The 20,688-nt window shown below is 43.7% G+C and overlaps 1 protein-coding gene across 1 annotated transcript in view; it reads left to right on the top strand.

The window, feature by feature from the left end:
* cped1 (cadherin-like and PC-esterase domain containing 1) overlaps positions 1-20,688 on the top strand; it is a 312,821-nt gene that overhangs the window by 81,485 nt on the left and 210,648 nt on the right. Inside the window, exons 5-6 of the mRNA XM_068050516.1 lie at positions 3,049-3,187; positions 18,709-18,871. Coding sequence (XP_067906617.1) covers positions 3,049-3,187; positions 18,709-18,871 — 302 coding nt within the window. The remainder of the gene's footprint in view (positions 1-3,048; positions 3,188-18,708; positions 18,872-20,688) is intronic.

Genomic DNA, 20,688 nt, shown 5'->3' with positions numbered 1-20,688 from the left:
GGTAGCCCCAGATTTCCCTAAGCCCTTCAAGGTAGCAATTTATGATAGTGGCCTGGGGGCCGGTGCAATGGCAGGAAGTCATATGGTATAATGTTTCAATTTGACTGTGTAAAAAACCAACTGAAACCAGTTTTGAGAGACACCAGCGAAGCGATGTTACTGAAGCCACGAGCTGTCTATTTCTCTCAGCAGAAATTCTACAATGAGCTACAGGTTGTGTTAATTGCCTAAGGAGAAAACCCCTTTGAAGAGACCATTCATATTGCTGGAGGTAACAAAACTCTTTTTCTCTACTTCCAACCCAAAAACTCTTTGCTTCAAGATTGAACCTCTCTTGACTGATTGTGTTTTCTGGAATTCACAGCAAAGTTTCTACAGTGAGACTGTTGGTTTTTAGACCCATTGCTAACATCCTTGTTTAAAGAACTGTTTGATGCCTGCTGCAGCCAAAGTGCTTTGAATGCCTATCTATTGAAGGACTGTTTCATCAAATCCAAGTGGAGACTTCGAGTAGCATTTGATTATTTTTACAGTAGGAAACCTCACCCATCAGGAATGTAACCCACAAAGATTAAACAACACAGTTTTTTATTTATTCTTAAAAAACAGCAAATTTTAAAAACATAATTTTTTTAAAAAGGAAACCGGTTCACCGTTGATTTTTGAGTATATGGACTGGATTTTACTGTAAGCCGATGGTATTGCGCCAACGATGTAAAACTCAGTGGCAAACCTGCATCTGACCCGCATTTTACGGGTCCCTGGGCTTTAATTGTCCCGAGGGGGACTTCCACCCGCTTGAGGGAGGAGGTCCCATCTCAGTGGGCTGTTGGCCAATCAGTGGGACGGCAGCTCTTAGTCCCAGCAGTGCCACCGGGAGCAGTGGCCATTGCTGGGACTGCAGCCCAGCCGACACCATGGAGCCAGGACTTCAGGTAAGTTGGGCTTTCCTCGCCGGGGCAGTGATCGGTTGTGGTGGTGAGGCAAGGGTAGTCATTTGGCGGGAGAGGGGTGTTGGGTCCCAGGAGTGGGTTGGGAGGCGGGGGCGGCCCTCAATCGGGCACCCTGTACCTGAGTGCCATGGCACCCCCCCGGCGCGCCGAAAGGCCGGCAACTATCGCTGGGTGGCCTTTCATGTCCCCAGCTTGCCCGCTTGCCATAGGTAAAATACCCATGGAGGTGGGCTACTTAAGGGCCTTGATTGGCCTCGGGCAGGTGGGCCATTTCCTCCCCCCTCACCCGACCACCGTAAAGTTGGCTGGAGGCGGGAGCAGGGCTAGAAGGCCTCCCGGAGACTCCCGCTCAATTTTATGCCACCTCCACGCCACCATCTGACCCACTGGGGTGACGTAAAATTCAGCCCTATGTGTGTGAATGGGGAGTTAGGTTAAAAATAAGAAGTTGTAAGGTCTTTAAACATAGTTTTTGTGTTAATAGTGTTTAAGATTTAGTTTTAATAAATAATTAATTTGTTGTCTAAATTAATTTGTTGTTGGGTGGCACAGTGGTGCAGTGGTTAGCACCGCTCCAGCGACCCGGGTTCAGTTCTGGGTACTGCCTGTGCGGAGTTTGCAAGTTCTCCCTGTGACCACGTGGGTTTCCGCCGGGTGCTCCGGTTTCCTCCCACAGCCAAAGACTGATAGGTAAATTGGCCATTATAAATTGCCCCTAATGTAGGTAGGTGGTAGAAAAATGGTGGGAATGTGGTCGGGAATATGGGGATTAATGTAGGATTAGTATAAATGGGTGGTTGTTGGTCGGCACAGACTCGGTGGGCCAAAGGGCCTGTTTCAGTGCTGTATCACTCTGACTCTAAAGATACCTAGTTTGGTCTGTTTTATTTTGGGGGCTACTAGAGTGTTTAATTTAGCTGTTTTCCTGTTGGTTGGGAAAACTTTAATAATATGCTGTGACCTGTGAAGTGATGGGACTGAATTGACAGTGCATTGCTCCCACCTCAGTCGTAACAAAATCCTCAACGCCGCCTGACCGAATTACTCCAAAGAAAGATCCCAGTGACAGCCGCCTATGCGAATTAGGGGTGCCAAACTAAAAAAAGGACAATTGACATCTTTCCACATCTTCTTTTCTTCAAGAACTTGGCCAAAGTACTCTTTTTCTGTTTTTTTTGTAATAGAGCTCTAAAGAGAAAATCTCTTTTTTGGTTAACAGGTGTGGGTTGGTGTGTGTGTGAGTGTGGCTAAGTTAAAAGGGAAGTTTCATATTTCAATCTGTGTGTTAATGCTTTGCTTCATTTCTGGTTATGTCTTGTTTTATAATAAACTGATAATTTTGTTATTTATTGAAGAAACTTGGTTGGTGTTTTATTCTGCGATAAAGAGTAGAGTCTATGATTGACCATATCGGTAACTGGGTTAACATTTAAATATATGTTGTGACCTGTGGAGAAGTGAAACTAGGAAAAACAGTGCACTTTTCCCATCTCGGTGGTAACACAAACTATAATGGAGTTTCATACTTAGTAGGAAAACTTGCCAATTTTCTGTTTGTGCCTAGTTATTCTTTATACCTATTATTATGATTGCTAGTAGTAACACTACTAAATGGTAGTTCACCCTATAATTTGTGCACTATTTCTGTTATTCATACAATTCACAGTATTTTGTAAGCTCTGTTAGCATTCTTTTTGTGGGTGACCTTGTTGTGATTCAGGCCAATCTTTGAAGATTGTTTTAAGACTGCAGTGCGTAGGATGGATTGCAAAGTAAAGTAAAATTCCCTTCAAAGTTTCATATTTGATAGTACAAAGCAGGTCATAATCCAGCTCCAGTCAAATATCTCATTTGTTGACTCATTTATGTTTCATTGTATTGGAAATTTGCCATACTAATGCTGATGAACTTGCTCAGCTGTATGCAACGTACTTATCACCAGAAAGTTGAGTAAATTGCTGTTGGGGATTAAGTGATTTGTGTCAATATAAACAATATTGCTTTTACATTAGGACAACTGCAGCACTGATTATATGCCTGATGAAATGGTTCCAAAGGAACACTATGTAATGTACTTCGATGCAATGTCTTCCAGTGCTTCAACCCCTGGTTCTTCCACCTTTGTGCTTTGATCATTATGTAAAGCTGGAAACTACTAGCAACAGGATAAGAGCTGGAAACTCAATCTCTCCTCTGAAGCTTCAAAATACGGATAATGAAAGTGGTGTGAAACAGTAAGGGAAACACAAAGAAAATTAACAATATTTTAGTTTACTCAAATGCTATTTTGAGGTGTATTCTTTTTCAAATGCTTTTATTTTAAAAGTGATTAATATTCTGGCCTTTAAGGTTCCCTATTTATCAAATGGGGATCAGGCAATGAGCTTCGGTCTTCTGTAACTAAGTAAAAAGTAAAAAATGCTACAAATGCTCAGCAGAGCAAGCAGCATCTATTGAGGGCAAAACAGAGTTAATGTTTCAGGTCAATGACCTTTCATCAGAACTGATGTAGAGTGGCAATTAATCCCAGGAAAAAGGAGGTGGGTCTTCATGCAACAAATGGCCACCAAGTTCTTCCAATAAAGAAAGGTTTTTCATCTGCATGAACCTTGTCTTGCTAAATTGAAATAATTCGTATATTCCCTCTGGGGAAGATGGTTGCAAATGTTAATCACCATTTTAGGGAGATAGAGATGGTTTCCCTGAACAAGTTACAGAAACTCACCAAATTCATGCAGAAATGTACAAGTTTACTAACGTCTTGTCCCTTCCTCTACTCCTGCCCGCTGCACAGCTGCTGTTTATTGTCCATTTTGGATGAGCAGCTGACCTGAAGCATGCAGACAAGGCCTGGCAGTTAAAATCACCTAGGCCACATGCTGCCGGGGTATGGGGGGGTGGGGGGAGAGGTGGCTGGTGGGTGGTTGGCGTTTGCCTTGTTCCTCCATCTGAAGCATGCTCCAGATTTAAATCAGGGCTCCTGTGTCGACACCAAGAGCATTGAGTGCTTCCAGCTTAAGTATACTGCAAGCCAAATACACAATGGCCTGGATTTTGTGGTTAGTGGCGAATAAACAGCCGTTCATTACACTCAAACCTGCCCACAAAATTTCTACGGGCTTTTGCACTGTAACCTGCTGTGATTAGAAAGCTGTTTTGGTGCAGCACCCCCTCTATAGGTGTTCTGGGACCTGTATGAATAGAGCAAACGATTGTATATCTCCTTGACCCATCAGATTGAAGAATCCTTACTGAAGCATATTTATGGGCCTGATTTTAACTCCATGCAAGTGGGTGGGTTTTGAATGGGTTAAAATCGGGTCTAGTCTGAACCAGGAAATATTTAATTTAATGTCAAGTCATGTACAGAAAGCAAAGAGAGGGAATTAAAGATGGGATTAAGAGAGAGAGAGAGATAAAAGAGAAGGAAAGAAAAAGTTTAAAAAATGTACTTTTTTATTTTAAAATCTGAAGGAATGAGACTGCACATTTTAAAAAGTTTATTTTTCGTGCCAGAGCAATTGTTTGGTAGTAATTAAGACTTATCACAGCATTAAAAATTTACTGACACTGGAATAGACAAGCCACAACCTTTTCTGTTGAGTTTCGTGTGTAACTATCACATAAATACAGAAACTACATGCTGTTCCATGTATTTCATAGTCAAGTCTCTCGGTGAGATACTGTTATAGTGAAGCTTCTTGAGGAACATGGCAACTCGGAAAACAATTTAAATATTCAAATGAATGAAATTAATAAATTTATGTGGACTTACCTGTGACCTTGAGAGCCCGCCATGTTCTTTGGCACTGTGGCCGGCACTCCTGTGCCTTCACATTCCCATCCGGGGAAACGCAGCCCCACACTGGTGGAGAGGGGGGGAGGAGGTAAGATTTTCAGTTTGGTGGGGGTTGGGGGGTGGAAACGCGGTCAAATAAATGTAATGGGTGTCAGGTATGGTGGGAAGTGTTGAACCTTAAACTTTGTGCAGTTTGTGGGGGGTGGGGGCAAGGTCAGATGTAAAAAGTAGGTGTTTTGGTGGGGGGGAAACACCTTTGACCACCAATCCGTCAGGCAGTGGTCTGCACGGAATGTTCTCAAGACCCTACGGGAAAAGGAGATGGTGGATCCTGTCGGATGGTTCCCAGAGCTGACTGCCAAAATCATTTTGTCAGAATACCTCATCGTCAGAACTTTCCAACAAAGCACCAAGACGGAGCTTGGCTGGTGGTGAGAAGAGCCCTCCCCGTCAGATCCTTCCTTCACGCCTGGAATCTCCCCGCCTCAGCATGCTGCCCTCAAGGTGGCTTTGGTGGCACACCTCCTTCTGGAATGTGTCTTTGCAAAGCAGGTGTGGAAAGAGATGCAGTAGTTTTTGTTGAGGTTCATCCCAAGCAGCTCTGTAACACAGGAGTCTGTGCTCTATGGGCTGTTCCCAGGGATGCACACCGAGATAAACATCAACTGCTGCTGGAGGACCATCAATTCGGTGAAAAACGCCCTTTGGTCTGCCCGAAACTTGCTGGTCTTCCAGAGCAAAGAGTTGTCCATGACCAAGTGTTGCAGACTGGCACATTCCAAGGTCCAGGACTACGTGCTGAGGGACGCACTAAAGCTTGGGGCAGCTGCGGCATAGGCTCAGTGGGGAAAGACCACCATGTAAGGTCCTCCTGCCTAGTGAACTGAGGGGCTGGACCCATGGAAATCCCCTCGGGCTGTATACACCAAATATAGGTTTGCTGTAAAATGTACGTTGCATGTAAAATGGAATGGAAGGGTTGTGAGGCACCTCATTCCTGTATTAAAGAAAACTGATTTCCTTTGCACTTTCTGGAATGTCAACTTGGTACTGTTTTGTATTGTTTTGTAATGTATTTTCTTACAGATTTATGAATGAAGTATATTTTTGAGAGAAAAAAAGTTTTGATGGAGGAAAGGGCAAATAGGTAATTTAGTTGTTGTTAGGGGAGTGAGAAAGGGGCATTATGAATTTATTTATTTAATTTTGGTGGGTTACCTCTTTAAAAATTTAAATGTGTCGAAAGGGTTGGCTGCCCTTTCTAGGGATGTACAGCCCACTCCCTCCACGTGATTGGCGGGGGGGGCGGGGTGGGGGTTCGGGCTGCCTTGGTTATTTAAATGAGCCACCATGTGGGAGATTGCAGCAGCCCTTTGGCATGCATCCCGTGCAGGCGGGTAGCCATTTTTTGAGCTCGCCCCTGTGAGCGGTGGGCACTCTTAAAGTCCAGCCCACTCTCTCTGTGTCTAGTCTACCAAAACCTTTCGTAATTTTAAAGACTTCTATTAAGTTACCATGCAACCTGATTTTTTCAAGAGAGAAAAACCGAGCCTGTTCATCTTTTCCTGATAGATATAACATTGCAGTTCCAGAATGATCCTTGCAAATTCTTTCTTGCACCTTCTCCGGTGCCTCCATATCCTTTACATAACCGAGCGACCAGAACTGTGCACAATACTCCAAGTGTCGTCTAACAAAGGTTTGCAACAAGTCTAGCATAACTACTTGACTTTCCAATTCTACCCTTGAAAAATAAATCCTAATGATTTCCATTGGTTGGAGAGTCCAGGATAAGGGGGCATAATCTAAAAATTAGAGTCAGTCCTTTCACGAGTGAAATTAACACCAAAGTTTTTCATTGGGCAGGAGGCTCTGTCCACTGGCCTAAAAGTTGGTGGCGAGCCCACCTCCACCGGCCCTGGGAAGCCAGACCGGGTTTTTTTCCGTCTCCAGGCCCTTAACTGGTCTTGGGCGGGACTTCCACCTCCTTGAGGCAGGAAGTCTCACCTCATGGAGCGCCCGCCTCCACCGGGTCTGGGGAGCCAGACTGGGTTTTTTCTTCCCCAGGCTCTGAAGTGGTCTTGGGCGGAACTTCCACTTCCTTGAGGTAGAAAGTCCCACCTTATGGAGCTGCCTACCAATCAGTGGGCTGGCAGCTCTTAGTCCCAGCACGGCCACCGGAAGCGGTGGCCACTGCTGAGACTACACCCAGCCATCGGAAGCAAGATGAAGTATGGCCCCAGAACCAAGGTAAGTTTTTAGGGCCTTGCCGGGGTCAATTGGTTGGGCCCTGGTGAGGCAAGGGGGGCCAGATAGGGTGGCAGGGGGAGTGCTGTGCGTAGGGGGCAGTTGGGGCTTTGGGGGCAGCCCTCCATGGAGCACAGGGTGCCCAATCAGGAGGGCCACCTAGTTTCACCAGGCAGGCTTTTTGAGGCCTCAGCCTCCCGCCAGCCAAGAGTGAAATACCCGCTGCGGTGGGCAGAGGCCCTTAAGTGCCAGTTAATTGGCCACTTAAGAACCTTGATTGGCCTGGGGCAGGCAAGCCTTTTCTCGCCGCCGCTCCATGTAAAATTGCAGTGGGGGCGGAAGGAGGTCGGGAACGAACCCCGCTCTTCCCACTCAATTTTATGCACCCCACCCCCCCACCAGCAGCCCGCTCGTTTGAGGGCCGTAAAATTTTGGCTAGGAAAACGCTTCCACCACACAAAGGGTGGTAGAAATTTGGAACACGCTTCCAAAATGGCAATAAATCTTGATGAAACAGCAAGAGCATAGAACCATAGAAAACTTACAGTTCAGAAGGAGGCCATTCAGCCCTTCATGTCCATGTCAGCTGACAACTAGCCGCCCAATCTAATTCCACCTTCCAGCACCTGGTCCATAACCTTGCATATTACAGCATTTCAGGTGCATGTCCAGGTACGTTTTAAAAGAATTGAGGGTTTCTGCCTCCACCACCATTTGTGGCAGTGAATTCCAAACACCCACCACCCTCTGGTGAAAAATGTTTTCCTCATGTCCCCTCTAATCCTTCTACCAATCATCTTAAATCTGTGTCCCCTGGTAATTGACCTCTTCACTAGGGGAAACTCGTCCTTCCTGTCTATATCTAGGCCCCTAATAATTTTGCACACCTCAATTAAGTCACCCCTCAGCCTCCTCTTTCTAAGGAAAACAACTCTAATCCTTCCTCATAGCTGCAACTTCAAGCCCAGGCAACATTCTTGTAAATCTCCACTGCACTCTCTCCAGAGCAACTATGTTCTTCCTGTAATGTGGCAACCAGAACTGTACATAATACACCAGCTGTGGCCAAACCAGCATTTTATACAGTTCCAGCATTACATCCCTGCTTTTGTATTCTATACCTCAGCCAATAAAGGAAAGCATTCCATATGCCTTCTTCACCACTTTATCTACCTGTCCTGCCACCTTCAGGGACCGATGGACATGCACTCCAAGGTCTCTCACTTCTTCTACCCCTTTCAGTATCCTCCCGTTTATTGTGTACTCCCTCACTTTATTTACCCTCGCCAAGTGCTTTACCTCACACTTCTCCGTTTTGAATTCCATTTGCCACTTTTCCACCCACTCAACCAAACCATTGATATCATTGTGGAGTCTACGGCTATCCTTTTCACTATCCACTACATGGCCAATTTTTGTGTCATCAGCAAATTTGCCAATCATGCCTCCCACATTTAAGTCGAAATCATTAATATATACCACAAACAGCAAGGGACCCAATACTGAGCCCTGTGGAATGCCACCGGAAACAGCTTTCCATTCGCAAAACATCCGTCCACTACTACCCTTTGCTTCCTGTCACTGAGCCAATTTTGGATCCAACCTGCCACATTCCCCTGTATGCCATGGGCTTTCATTTACCTAACCTGTCTGCCATGTGGGACCTTGTCAAATGCCTTACCAAAATCCATGTAGACCACATCCACTGCACTACCCTCATCAATCCTCCTTGTTACTTCCTCAATAAATTCAGTTAAGTTAGTAAAACATGATCTTCCCTTAACAAATCCATGCTGACTATCCCTGATCAGTCCGTGCCTTTCTAAGTGGAAGTTTATCCTGTCCCTCAGAATTGATTCTAATAATTTACCCACCTCCGAGGTCAGACTGGCTGGTCTATAATTATTTAGCCTATCCCTTGCATCCTTTTTAAACAATGGTATAACGTTTGCAGACCTCCAATCCTTTGGCACCTCACCTGTATCCAGTGAGGATTTGAAGATGATCCTCAGCGCATCTGCTATTTCTTCCCTGGCTTCCTTTAACTACCTGGGATCAATCCATCCGGCCCTGGTGATTTATCCACCTTCAAGGATGTCAGACCCTCTAGTACTTCCTCTCTCATTATGCTAATCATATCTAATATTTCACACTCCTCCTCTTTTACTACAATGTCTGCATCATCCCTCTGCTTTGTGAAGACAGAGGCAAAAAACTCATTAAGAACCCTGCCTACATTATCTGCATCCACTTGTAAGTTCCCTTGTACACCTCTGATAGGCCCTACCCTTTCCTTAGTTATCCTCTTCCTTTTAATGTACTGATAAAACATCTTTGGGTTTTCCTTGATTTTACCTGCCAATAATTTCTCATGTCCTCTTTTTGTTTTTCTAATTTCCTTTTTTGCTTCACCCCTACACTTTCTATACTCCTCTAAGCTTTCTAAAGTATTAAGTTTTTTGTGATCATCATAAGCTTTCTTTTTCTGCTACAACATACCCTGTAAGCCTCTAGATAACCAGGGGGCTTTAGATTTGGCCGTACCACCCTTTATCTTTGTGGGGACATGCCGACATTGTGCCTGTAGAATCTCGCTTTTGAATGCCTCCCACTGGTTTGCCACTGATTTTCCTTCCAGTAGCAGTGTCCAGTCTACTTTCGCCAGATCGCCTCTCTGTTTTTGTAAAATTTGCCTTCCCCCAATTTGGAACATTAACTCCTATCTTATCTTTGTCCTTTTCCATGATCATGCTAAAACTAACTGTATTATGATCGCTATCTCCAAAATTGTCACCCACTGCTACCTCATCTACTTGCCCAGCTTCATTACCGAATACTAAATCTAGAATTACGCCCCCTCTCATTGGGCTTTTTAATGTGCTGGCTAAAAAATGTTCTCTTGAATGCAGTTCAAGAATTTTGTGCAGGTATATAAAAAGAGAGAGTAGCTAAAGTGAACGTGGGACCTTTGGAGGATGCGACTGGAAAATTGATAACAGGGAACAGGGAAATGGCAGATAATTTAAACCAATATTTTGCATCAGTCTTCACGGTGGAGGACACTATAAACATCCCACCGATATCAGATAAGCAAGGAGCTAATGGGAGGAAATAACTTGTAACAGTCTCTATCACGAGGGGCAAAGCATTTGACAAACTAATGGGACTAAAGGCAGACAAGTCGCCAGGACCTGATGGCCTGCATCCAAGGGTTTTAAAGGAAATGGCTGCAGAGATAGCAGAGGCATTGGTCAAAATATTCCAGAACTCACTGGATTCCGGTAGGGTACCAGTATATTGGAAAACTGCTAATGTGACCCCCCTATTCAAGAAGGGAGGGAGACAAAAAGCAGGAAACTATAGGCCAGTCAGCCTAACCGGTCATTGGGAAAATGCTAGAGTCCGATATTAAGGAAGAAATAGCAGGACATTTAGAAAAGCTTAATGCAATCAAACAGAGTCAACATGGTTTTGTGAAAGGCAAATCATATTTGATAAATTTGCTAGAGTTTGAGGATATAACAAGCAGAGTTGATAAAGGGAACCGGCAGATGTAGTGTATTTGGATTTCCAGTAGGCATTCAATAAGGTGCCATATTAGCATAGATTGAGGATTGGTTAACACACAGAAGACAGGGATTAATGGGTCTTTTTCAGTTTGGAAAGACGTAACTAGTGGAGTGCCACAAGGATCAGTCCTGGGGCCTCAATTATTTACTGCCTATATTAATGACTTGGAGGAGGGGGCAGAGTGTAAAATATCCAAATTTGCTGATGATACAAAAATAGGTGGGAGGGCATGTTGTGATGAGGACACAAGGAATCTGCAACGAGATATAGATAGGTTGAGTGAGTGGGCAAAAACTTAGCAGATGGAGTTTAATGTAGGAAAGTGAGGTCATGCTCTTTGGTAGGAAGAATCAAAAAGCAGATTATTATTTAAATGGAGAGAGACTCCAAAAAAGTGCAGCACACAGGGATCTGGGTGTTCTTGTGCATGGAACACAAAAAGTTAGCATGCAGGTGCAGCAAATAATTAAGAAGGCAAATGGAATTTTGGACTTTATTGCTAGGGGGTTGGAGTTTAAAAATAGGTAAGTCTTGTTACAACTGTACAGGGTGTTGGTGAGGCCACACCTGGAGTACTGTGTACAGTTTTGGTCCCTGTATTTAAGGAAGGATATACTGGCATTGGAGGCAGTTCAAAAGAATTCACTAGGCTGATTCCTGTGATGAAGGGGTTGACTCATCAAGAACGGCTAATTAGGTTAGGCCTTTATTTTTTAGAGTTTAGAAGAATGAGACGTGATCTTATTGAAACGTACAAGATTCTGAGGGGGCTTGACAGGCTAGATGTTGAGAAGATGTTTCCACTAGTGCTCTTATTTCGTATGTTCTTATGTTCTTACCCTTTATCTCTGCTCTTTGCTTTCTGTCTTGCAGCAATCTACTTATCCATTCTGCTACTTGTCCCTGGACTCCACATGCTCTAACCTTATTCATTATTATGTTTTACCTTATTGAAGGTCTTTTGGAAATCTAGATATAGTACCATCTATGACTTTACCCTTGTTTACTCTCTGTTACCGCTTCAAAGAATTGAAAATTTTCCCTTTTAAAATTTGTGTTGACTATTCATTATTATATTTTTGGTTTCTAGATGTTTTTCTATTTTCTCCTTCAGTAGAGATTCCATTATTTTCCTACTATCGGTGTTAATCTGACTGGCTTATAGATCTCCGGGCATGCTGTATTCTCTGTTCTGAAATATACGTATAATACTAGCTATCCGCCAGTCCTTTTGCACTGCATCTTTTTCTAACTAATTATTGATTATGTGCAACAGTGCCTCTACTATAATAATAATAAAAACAAGAAATGCTGGAACCACTCAGCAGGTCTGGCAGCATCTGTGGAAAGAGAAGCAGAGTTAACGTTTCGGGTCAGTGACCCTTCTTCAGAACAGAAGAGCAGAACTTCTTCAAGGTAGCCATTCCTGGAAGAGAAGTTCCGAAGAAGGGTCACTGACCCGAAACGTTAGCTCTGCTTCTCTTTCCACAGATGCTGCCAGACCTGCTGAGTGGTTCCAGCATTTCTTGTTTTTATTATTATTATAGCAGAGGCACAGTTGCAGCATCCGAAGTATTTTGCTTTTATTTTAGTGCCTGTGCTATCTCTTTCCGAGATTCTTTTAAATGGAAACACAATATAAAATAAAGGGTACAATTCTAAAGGGGGTGCAGGAGCAGGGGAACCTGGGTGTATATATGCATAAGTCATTGAAGGTGGCAGGACAAATTGAGACAGTGGTTAATATCCTGGGCTTTATGAATAGGGGAATAGAGTACAACAGCAAGCAAGTTATGTTCAACTTGTAGAAGACACTAATTCAGCCTCAGCTGGAGTATTGTGTCCAGTTATGTGCGCTGCATTTTAGGAAAGACGTGAGGGCATTGGAGAGAGTACAGAAAAGATTCACGAGAATGGTTACAGGAATGAGGAACTCATTCTAAGCCATTCAATGTGATCAAGGCTGATCTGCGACCCAATTCCACATACCCACCTATGCCCCATATCCCTTAATACTTTTGGTTAATAAAAGTCTATCAGTCGTAGAGTTAAAATTAACAATTGATCAAGATTCATTGCCATTTGTGGAAGAGAGTTCCAAATTTTCTACCACCCTTTGGGTGGTAGAAGCGTTTCCTAGGTAGGAATTTTACGCCCCCCAAACACGCAGGCTTGTTGTGGGGGGGCGGGGGGGCGTAAAATTGAGTGAGAAGAGGGGAGGCTGTTCCCAACCTCCTCCCACCCCCACTGCAATTGAAGATAGATTGGAGAATCTCTCTACACCTCCATCCCCCACCAGGACGGTTTGAGGGCTCTCTGCTTCTTCCTTGAACAGAGGCCCAACCAGTCCCCATCCATCACCACCCTCCTCCGCCTGGCTGAACTTGTTCTCACATCGAACAACTTCTCCTTCAACTCCACTTACTTTCTTCAAGTAAAAGGTGTTGCTATGGGTACCCGCATGGGTCATAGTTGTGCCTGTCTTTTTGTGGGATATGCCGAACATTCCTTGTTCCAGTCCTACTCAGGCCCCTTCCCCCAACTCTTTTCCCGGTACATTCTTGACTGTATTGGTGCCGTTTCCTGCTCCCGCCCGGAACTAGAAAACCTTATCAACTTTGCTTCTAATTTCCACCCTTCTCTCACCTTCACATGGTCTATCTCTGACACTTCCCTTCCCTTCCTCGACTTCTCTGTCTCCATCTCTGGGGATAGGTTGTCTACTAATATTCAGTATAAGCCCACCGACTCCCACAGCTACCTAGACTACACTTCTTCCCACCCTGCCTCCTGTAAGGACTCCATTCCATTCTCCCAGTTTCTCCATCTCCGACGCATCTGCTCTGATAATGCAACCTTCTACGACAGTGCTTCTGATATGTCTTCCTTTTTCCTCAACAAAGAATTCTCCCCCACTGTGGTCGACAGGGCCCTCAACCATGTCCGGCCCATTTCCCACACCTCTACCCTCACCCCTTCCCCTCACTTCGAGAACCGTGACAGGGTTCTCCTTGTCCTCACTTTCCACCCGACCAGCCTCCACATCCAAAGGATCATTCTCCGCTATTTCCGCCACATCCAGTGTGATCAAACTCATCTTCCCCTCCCTTCCCCTGTCAGCATTCCGAAGGGATCGTTCCCTCCATGACACCCTCGTCCACTCCTCCATTACCCCCACCACCTCGTCCCCTTCCAAAGGCACCTTCCGCTGCAATCGCAGGAGGTGTAATACCTGTCCATTTACCTCCTCTCTCTTCACTATCCAAGGCCCCAAACACTCCTTTCAAGTGAAGCAGCGATTTACTTGTACTTCTCTCAATTTAGTATACTGTATTCGCTGCTCACAATGTGGTCTCCTCTACATTGGGGAGACCAAATGCAGGTTGGGTGTCCTGGAATTGCTGCAGTGTTCCAGTGAACATCAACGCAAGCTCAAGGAACAGCATCTCATTTACCGATTAGGCACACTACAGCCTGCTGGACTGAACATTAAGTTCAATAATTTCAGAGCATGACAGGCCCCCCTTTTATTTTTGGTTATTTTTTTCTTTTTTCTTTTCCTTTAGTTTGTTTCTACTGTGCCTACCCACTTTTTTAAAGTCAATTGACACCCTCTCTGTACTAATGCATTGTCTTTCACCACACCATTAACATACCGTTTGCCTTTGTTCCATGACCTCTGGTCAGTTATTCTCTGTGACCTTGTCCTATCAACACCTTCTCTTTTGTTATCTCTTGCCTTGCCCCACTTTACTTGCTTAAAACCTTTTACATTTCTACTATTTGTCAGTTCTGAAGAAGGGTCACTGACCTGAAACGTTAACTCTGCTTCTCTCTCCACAGATGCTGCCAGACCTGCTGAGTATTTCCAGCATTTCTTGTTTTTATTGGAGAAGTTAGGACTGTTTCTCTTGGAGAAGAGAAGTGCAAATTGGCATAGGGTAAATAAGATTAGAGAGATAAATGCGTGGCTCAAAGATTGGTGTGGGAGAAATGGGTTCCGATTTATGGGACACTGGCACCAGTACTGGGGAAAGAGAGCTGTTCCATTGGGATGGGCTTCACCTGAACCATGCTGGGACCAGTGTCCTGGCGAATTGTATATCTAGGGTTGTAGATAAGGCTTTAAACTAAATAGTGGGGAGGAGGGTTCAATTGAAAGGAAGCTTAAAAAGTCAATAAAAAACGAGAGAGCAGAGGTGCAGGGTAGTGAAGGGGCATACATCAATCAGGGTGTGATAGGAAGGGACAGAGAATACAAGCATAAGAGTACAGCAGAAATTAGAACCAGAGTAGGTAAAAATGGTAAAATGTCAAAGCTTAAGGCTCTTTATCTGAATGCACGTAGCATTTGTAACAAGATTGATGAGCTGACGGCACAGATAGAAACAAATGAATATGATTTGATAGCTGTCACAGGGACGTGGTTACAGGATGACCAGGACTGGAATCTCAATGTTCAAGGATATTCAACGCTCTGGAAGAATAGGCAGAAAGGAAAAGGAGGTGGGGTAGCTTTGTTATTAAAGGAAGGGATCTGTGTAGTTGTGAGTAATGATGTAGGTGTAATAGGTTGGGATGTAGAATCAGTTTGGGTGGAAATAAGGAATAGCAAGCGAAAGAAATCACGGGTGGGAGCGGTCTATAGACCCCCGAGGAGTTGCCTCTCTGTAGGACAAAATATTAAGCAGGAAATAATGGAAGTGTGTAAGAAGGGCACTGCAATTATCATGGGTGATTTTAATCTGCATATAGACTGAACAAATCAAATTGGCAAGGGTAGCATGGAAGACAAATTTGTAGAGTGTATCAGGGATTGTTTCTTAGAACAATACGTTGCAGAACCTACCCAGGAACAGGCTATTTTTGATTTGGTAAAGTGTAATGAGGTAGGATTAATAAGAGATCTCGTAGTTAAGGATCCTCTAGGGGGAAGCAATCATAACATGATAGAATTTCAAATTCAGTTTGAGGGTGAGCAACTCAGGTCTCAAACGAGTGTCTTCAACATAAACAAGAGCGGTTACAGAGGTATGAAGAAAGAGTTGTCTAAAGCGGGCTGGGAAAATAGACTACAGTAGAGGAGCAGTGCAGACGTTTAAGCAGATATTTCATAATACTCAGCAAACATTTATTCCGGTCAGAAGGAAGGACTCGATGAGAACGATGAACCACCCATGGATAACAAAGGAAGTTAAGGAGAGTGTCAAATCAAAAACAAAGGCGTACAAATCGGCAAAAGCTAGTGGTAGGCCAGAGGATTGGGAATTTTTAAGAAAGCAGCAGCGGATGACTAAAAATCTAATAAAGAGGGAGAAAATTGATTATGAAAGTAAATTGACAAGAAATACAAAAAGTAAACAGTAAGAGCTTCTACGGGTATATAAAAAGGAAGAGAGTAGCTAAAGTAAGTTTAGGACCCTAAGGGGATGAGACTGGGCAATTAACAACGGGGAATTAATAAGAGGGAACAGGGAAATGGCAGATAATTTAAACCAATATTTTGCATTAGTCTTCACGGTGGAGGACACTATAAACATCCTGACAGTAATAGATGAGCAAGGTGTAAATGGGAGGGAGGAACTTGTAACAATCTCTATCACGAGGGAAAAGGTGCTGGACAAATTGATGGTACTAAAGGCAGACAAGTTGCCAGGACCTGATGGCCTGCATCCAAGAGTTTTAAAGGAAGTGGCTGCAGAGATAGTGGAGGCATTGGTCATAATATACCAAAACTCACTGGATTCTGGTAGGGTACCAGCATATTGGAAAACTGCTAATGTGATGCCCCTATTCAAGAAAGGAGGGAGACAGAAAGCAGGAAACTATAGTCCAGTTAGCTTAACATCTGTCATTGGGAAAAAGCTAGAGTCCATTATTAAGGAAGAAATAACAGGACATTTAGAAAAACATAATGCAATCAAACATAATTTTATGCAAGGGAAATCATGTTTGACAAATTTGTTAGAGTTCTTTGAGGATAGAACAAGCAGAGTGGATAAAGGGGAACCAGTAGATGTAGTGTATTTGGATTTTCAAAAGGCGTTCGATAAGGTGCCACATAAAAAGTTATTGCACAAAGTAAGAGCACAGGGTATTGGGGGTAATGTGTTGGCATGGATTGAAGATTGACTAACACACAGAAGGCAGAGAGTCAGGATCAATGGATCTTTTTCAGGTTGGAAAGCCGTGACTAGTGGAGTGCCACAAAGATCGGTCCTAGGGTCTCAACTATTTACGATCTATATCAATGACTTGGAGGAAAGAACAGAGTGTAGTGTATCCAAATTTGTTGGTGATACGAAAGTAGGTGGGAAGGCATGTTGTGATGAGGACACAAAGAATCTGCAAAGGGATATAGATAGGTTAAGTGAGTGGGCAAAAACTTGGCAGATGGAGTTCAATGTGGGAAAGTGTGAGGTCATGCACTTTGGTAGGAAGAATAAAAAGGTAGATTATTATTTAGATGGATAAAGACTATAAAATACTGCAGTACAGAGGGATCTGGGTGTTCTTGTACATGAAACACAAAAAGTTAGCATGCAGGTGCAGCAAATAATTAGGAAGGCAAATGGAATTTTGGCCTTTCTTGCTAGGGGGTTAGAGCTTAAAAATAGGGAAGTCTTGTTACAACTGTACAGGGCATTGGTGAGGCCACACCTGGAGTACTGCATACAATTTTGGTCCCCGTATTTAAGGAAGGATGTACTAGCATTGGAGGCAGTTCAGAAAAGGTTTGCTAGGCTGATTCCTGGGATGAAGGGGTTGTTTTTATCAAGAACGACTAAACAGGTTAGGCCTTTATTCATTGGAGTTTAGAAGAATGAGAGGTGATCTGATTGAAACATATAAGATTTTAAAGGGGCTTGACAGGGATCAATGGGTCTTTTTCAGGTTGGAAAGCCAGGTTGGGTGCCACAAGGATCGGTCCTAGGGCCTCAACTATTTACTATCTATATCAATAACTTGGAGGAAGGGACAGAGTGTAAGTATCCAAATTTGTTGACGATACAAAAATAGGTGGGAAGGCATGTTGTGATGAGGACAGAAAGAATTGTTGAGAATATGTTTCCACTAGTGGGGAAATCTTGAACTAGGGGACATATTTACAGAATAAAGGGGCACACATTTAAAACTGAGATGCGAAGGAATTTCTTCTCAGTGGGCGCTGAATCTCTGGAATTCTCTACCTCAGAGAGTTGTGGAGGCTAGGTCACTAAATGTATTTAAGGAGGAGGTAGATAGATTTTTGAAATCTCGGAGAGTTGAGGGGTATGTGGAGCAGTCCTGAAAGAGGAGTTGAGGTCTGGGACAGATCAGCCATGATCTTATTGAATGGCGGGGCAGGCTTGAGGGGCTGAACGGCCTACTCCTGCTCCTATTTCTAATGTTCTTAAGGCTGAGAGGTGATTTGATAGAGGTGTTCAAAATCATGAGCGGTCTGGACAGATTGAGAACGAAAGGGCACAGATTTAAAGTATTTGGTAAGAGAAGCAAAAGTGACACGAGGAAAAACCTTTTCACTCAGCGAGTGGTTAAGGCCTGGAATGCATTGCCTGAGAGTGTGGTGGAGGCAGGTTCAATTGAAGCATTCAAAAGGGAATTAGACTTTTATATAAAAAGGAAGAATGTGCAGGGTTACGGGGAGAAGGCGGGGAATGGAACTGAGTGAATTGCTTTTTTGGAGAGCCGTTGTGGACATGATGGGCTGAATGGCCTCCTGCTGCATTGTAACAATTCTGTGATTCTGTGAAAATGTGGGATATTATCTTTAACCAGTATGAAAATTGGAAGACCTCGCTCTGGTGCAGTAAGATTAGTGTTATGGTACATTTTTGCAGCAGAGTTTTATTCTGAATCTTACTGTGTTTTATTTGATCTGGCCATGATTGATGCTGACACTGCATGCCAAAATGTTCTAATGCCCTAGTGTAAAAACTATCAAGATAATATTGTCAGCAAAAATCATTTCCAGTGGGTGTCCAATCTTCTCTACAGCTTCTTTTCTGGAAAAACTCTTTGTTGAGAGATAAAGATTAATTACTTTTAGCACCTACTAATATTGATGCCCATTTTCAGTTTCTCCCTTTTTAAATGCTTTATGCTAAATCCATTTTAATATGCTTTCTTCATTCCTAGATACCCTGCATTTTCAGAGAAGCCACAGACTGTTCCAATAGAAGGTCTTTCTGCGATTCTCAAAGTGTATGTTTTAGTGACATCACTGTCTCCATTACGAGCGTTCATTCATTCAACAGGACTTGTCCAAAGTGAACCCAATAAGAAGTTCTTTGTTACCAAGGTATAAATGTTTATAGTTTGACTGCAAATGAAATTTTGGCTATGTTGGGGATATATCAGCCAGGCTAAACTTATAGAATAACAAGTTCCAAAAAATGCATTTAACATTTAACAGTGTCAAATACGCCAGTGTTTTCTATGGTGTAAACTATTACTGTGCATTCTTGTTATTACTGTGGTTTATATAATTGTTTTCCTATAAATTTACGGACAAATAATATTGGGTGTTGCTGTTATCTATGCTTGAGCTGTACTCTGTGATGTTTACACTTTCCAAATTCTCGCCCAGCCTTTTGCAGAGTGACACTTTAAAGAAAACGATTCACCTATACATAAAATTTGTCACCTATTAGTTATCCTGATTGATGTTCAGAGGGACTTGGGTGCTTGTACAAGGAACACTGAAAGTTAACATGCAGATACAGCAAACAATTAGGAAAGGAAATGGCATATTGGCCTTTATTGCAAGGGGATGGGAGTACAAGATTACCATTACCTTCAAGTCAGGACACCAACCCTGGTTCAATGAAGAGTGCAGGAGGGCATGCCAGGAGCAGCACCAGGCATACCTCAAAATGAGGTGTCAACCTGGTGAAGCTACAACACAGGACTATCTGCATGCCAAACTGCGTAAGCAGCATGCAATAGACAAAGCTGAGCGATCCCATAACCAATGGATCAGATCTAAGCTCTGCAGTCCTGCCACATCCAGCCGTGAATGGTGGTGGACAATTAAACAACTAACTGGAGGAGGTGGCTCCACAAATATCCCCATCCTCAATGATGGGGGAGCCCAGCACATCATTGCGACAGATAAGGCAGAAGCATTTGCAACAATCTTCAGCCAGAAGTGCCGAGTTGATGATCAGTCTTGGCCTCCTCCTGAAGTCCCCAGCATTACAGATGCCAGACTTCAGTCAATTCGATTCACTCTGCGTGATATCAAGAAACAACTGAAAGCACTGGATACTGCAAAAGCTATGAGCCCTGCCAATATTCCGGCAATAGTACTGAAGACCTGTGCTCCAGAACTTGCCGCGCCCCAAGCCAAGCTGTTCCAGTACAGCTACAACACTGGCATCTAGCCTGCAATGTGGAAAATTGCCCAGGTATGTTCTTTACACAAAAAGCAGGACAAGTATCCCGGCCAATTACCGCCCCATCAGCCTACTCTCAATCATCAGTAAAGTGATGGGTGTCATCAACAGTGCCATCAAGCGGCACTTGCTTAACTAAAGTCAGCTCAGTGACGCTCAGTTTGGGTTCCGCCAGGGCCACTCAGCTCCTGACCTCATTACAGCCTTGGTTCAAAAATGGACAAAAGAGCTGAACTCCAGAGGTGAGGTGACAGTGAATGCCCTTGACATCAAGGCAGCATTTGACTGAGTATAGCATCAAGGAGCCCGAGCAAAACTGGGGTCAATGGGAATCAGACGGAAAACCCTCTGCTGGTTGGAGTCATACCTAGCGCAAAGGATGATGGTTGTGGTTGTTGGAGGTCAATCATCTCAGCTCCAGGACATCACTGCAGGAGTTCCTCAGGGTTGTGTCCTAGGCCAAACCATCTTCAGCTGCTTCATCAATGACCTTCCTTCAGTCATAAGGTTAGAAGTGGGGATGTTCGCTGATGATTGCACAATGTTCGGCACTATTTGCGACTCCTCAACTACTGAAGCAGTCAGTGTAGAAATGCAGCAAGACTGACAATATCCAGGCTTGGGCTGATAAGTGCCAATGAACACTTGTGCCATACAAGTGCCAGGCAAAGACCATCTCCAACAAGAGAGAATCTAACCATCTCCCCTTGACATTCAATGG

The sequence above is a fragment of the Heterodontus francisci genome, chromosome 18 (genome assembly GCF_036365525.1).
Source record: "Heterodontus francisci isolate sHetFra1 chromosome 18, sHetFra1.hap1, whole genome shotgun sequence".
In the NCBI taxonomy this organism is placed as follows: domain Eukaryota; kingdom Metazoa; phylum Chordata; class Chondrichthyes; order Heterodontiformes; family Heterodontidae; genus Heterodontus; species Heterodontus francisci.
This window is presented reverse-complemented; position numbering and strand designations above follow the sequence as displayed.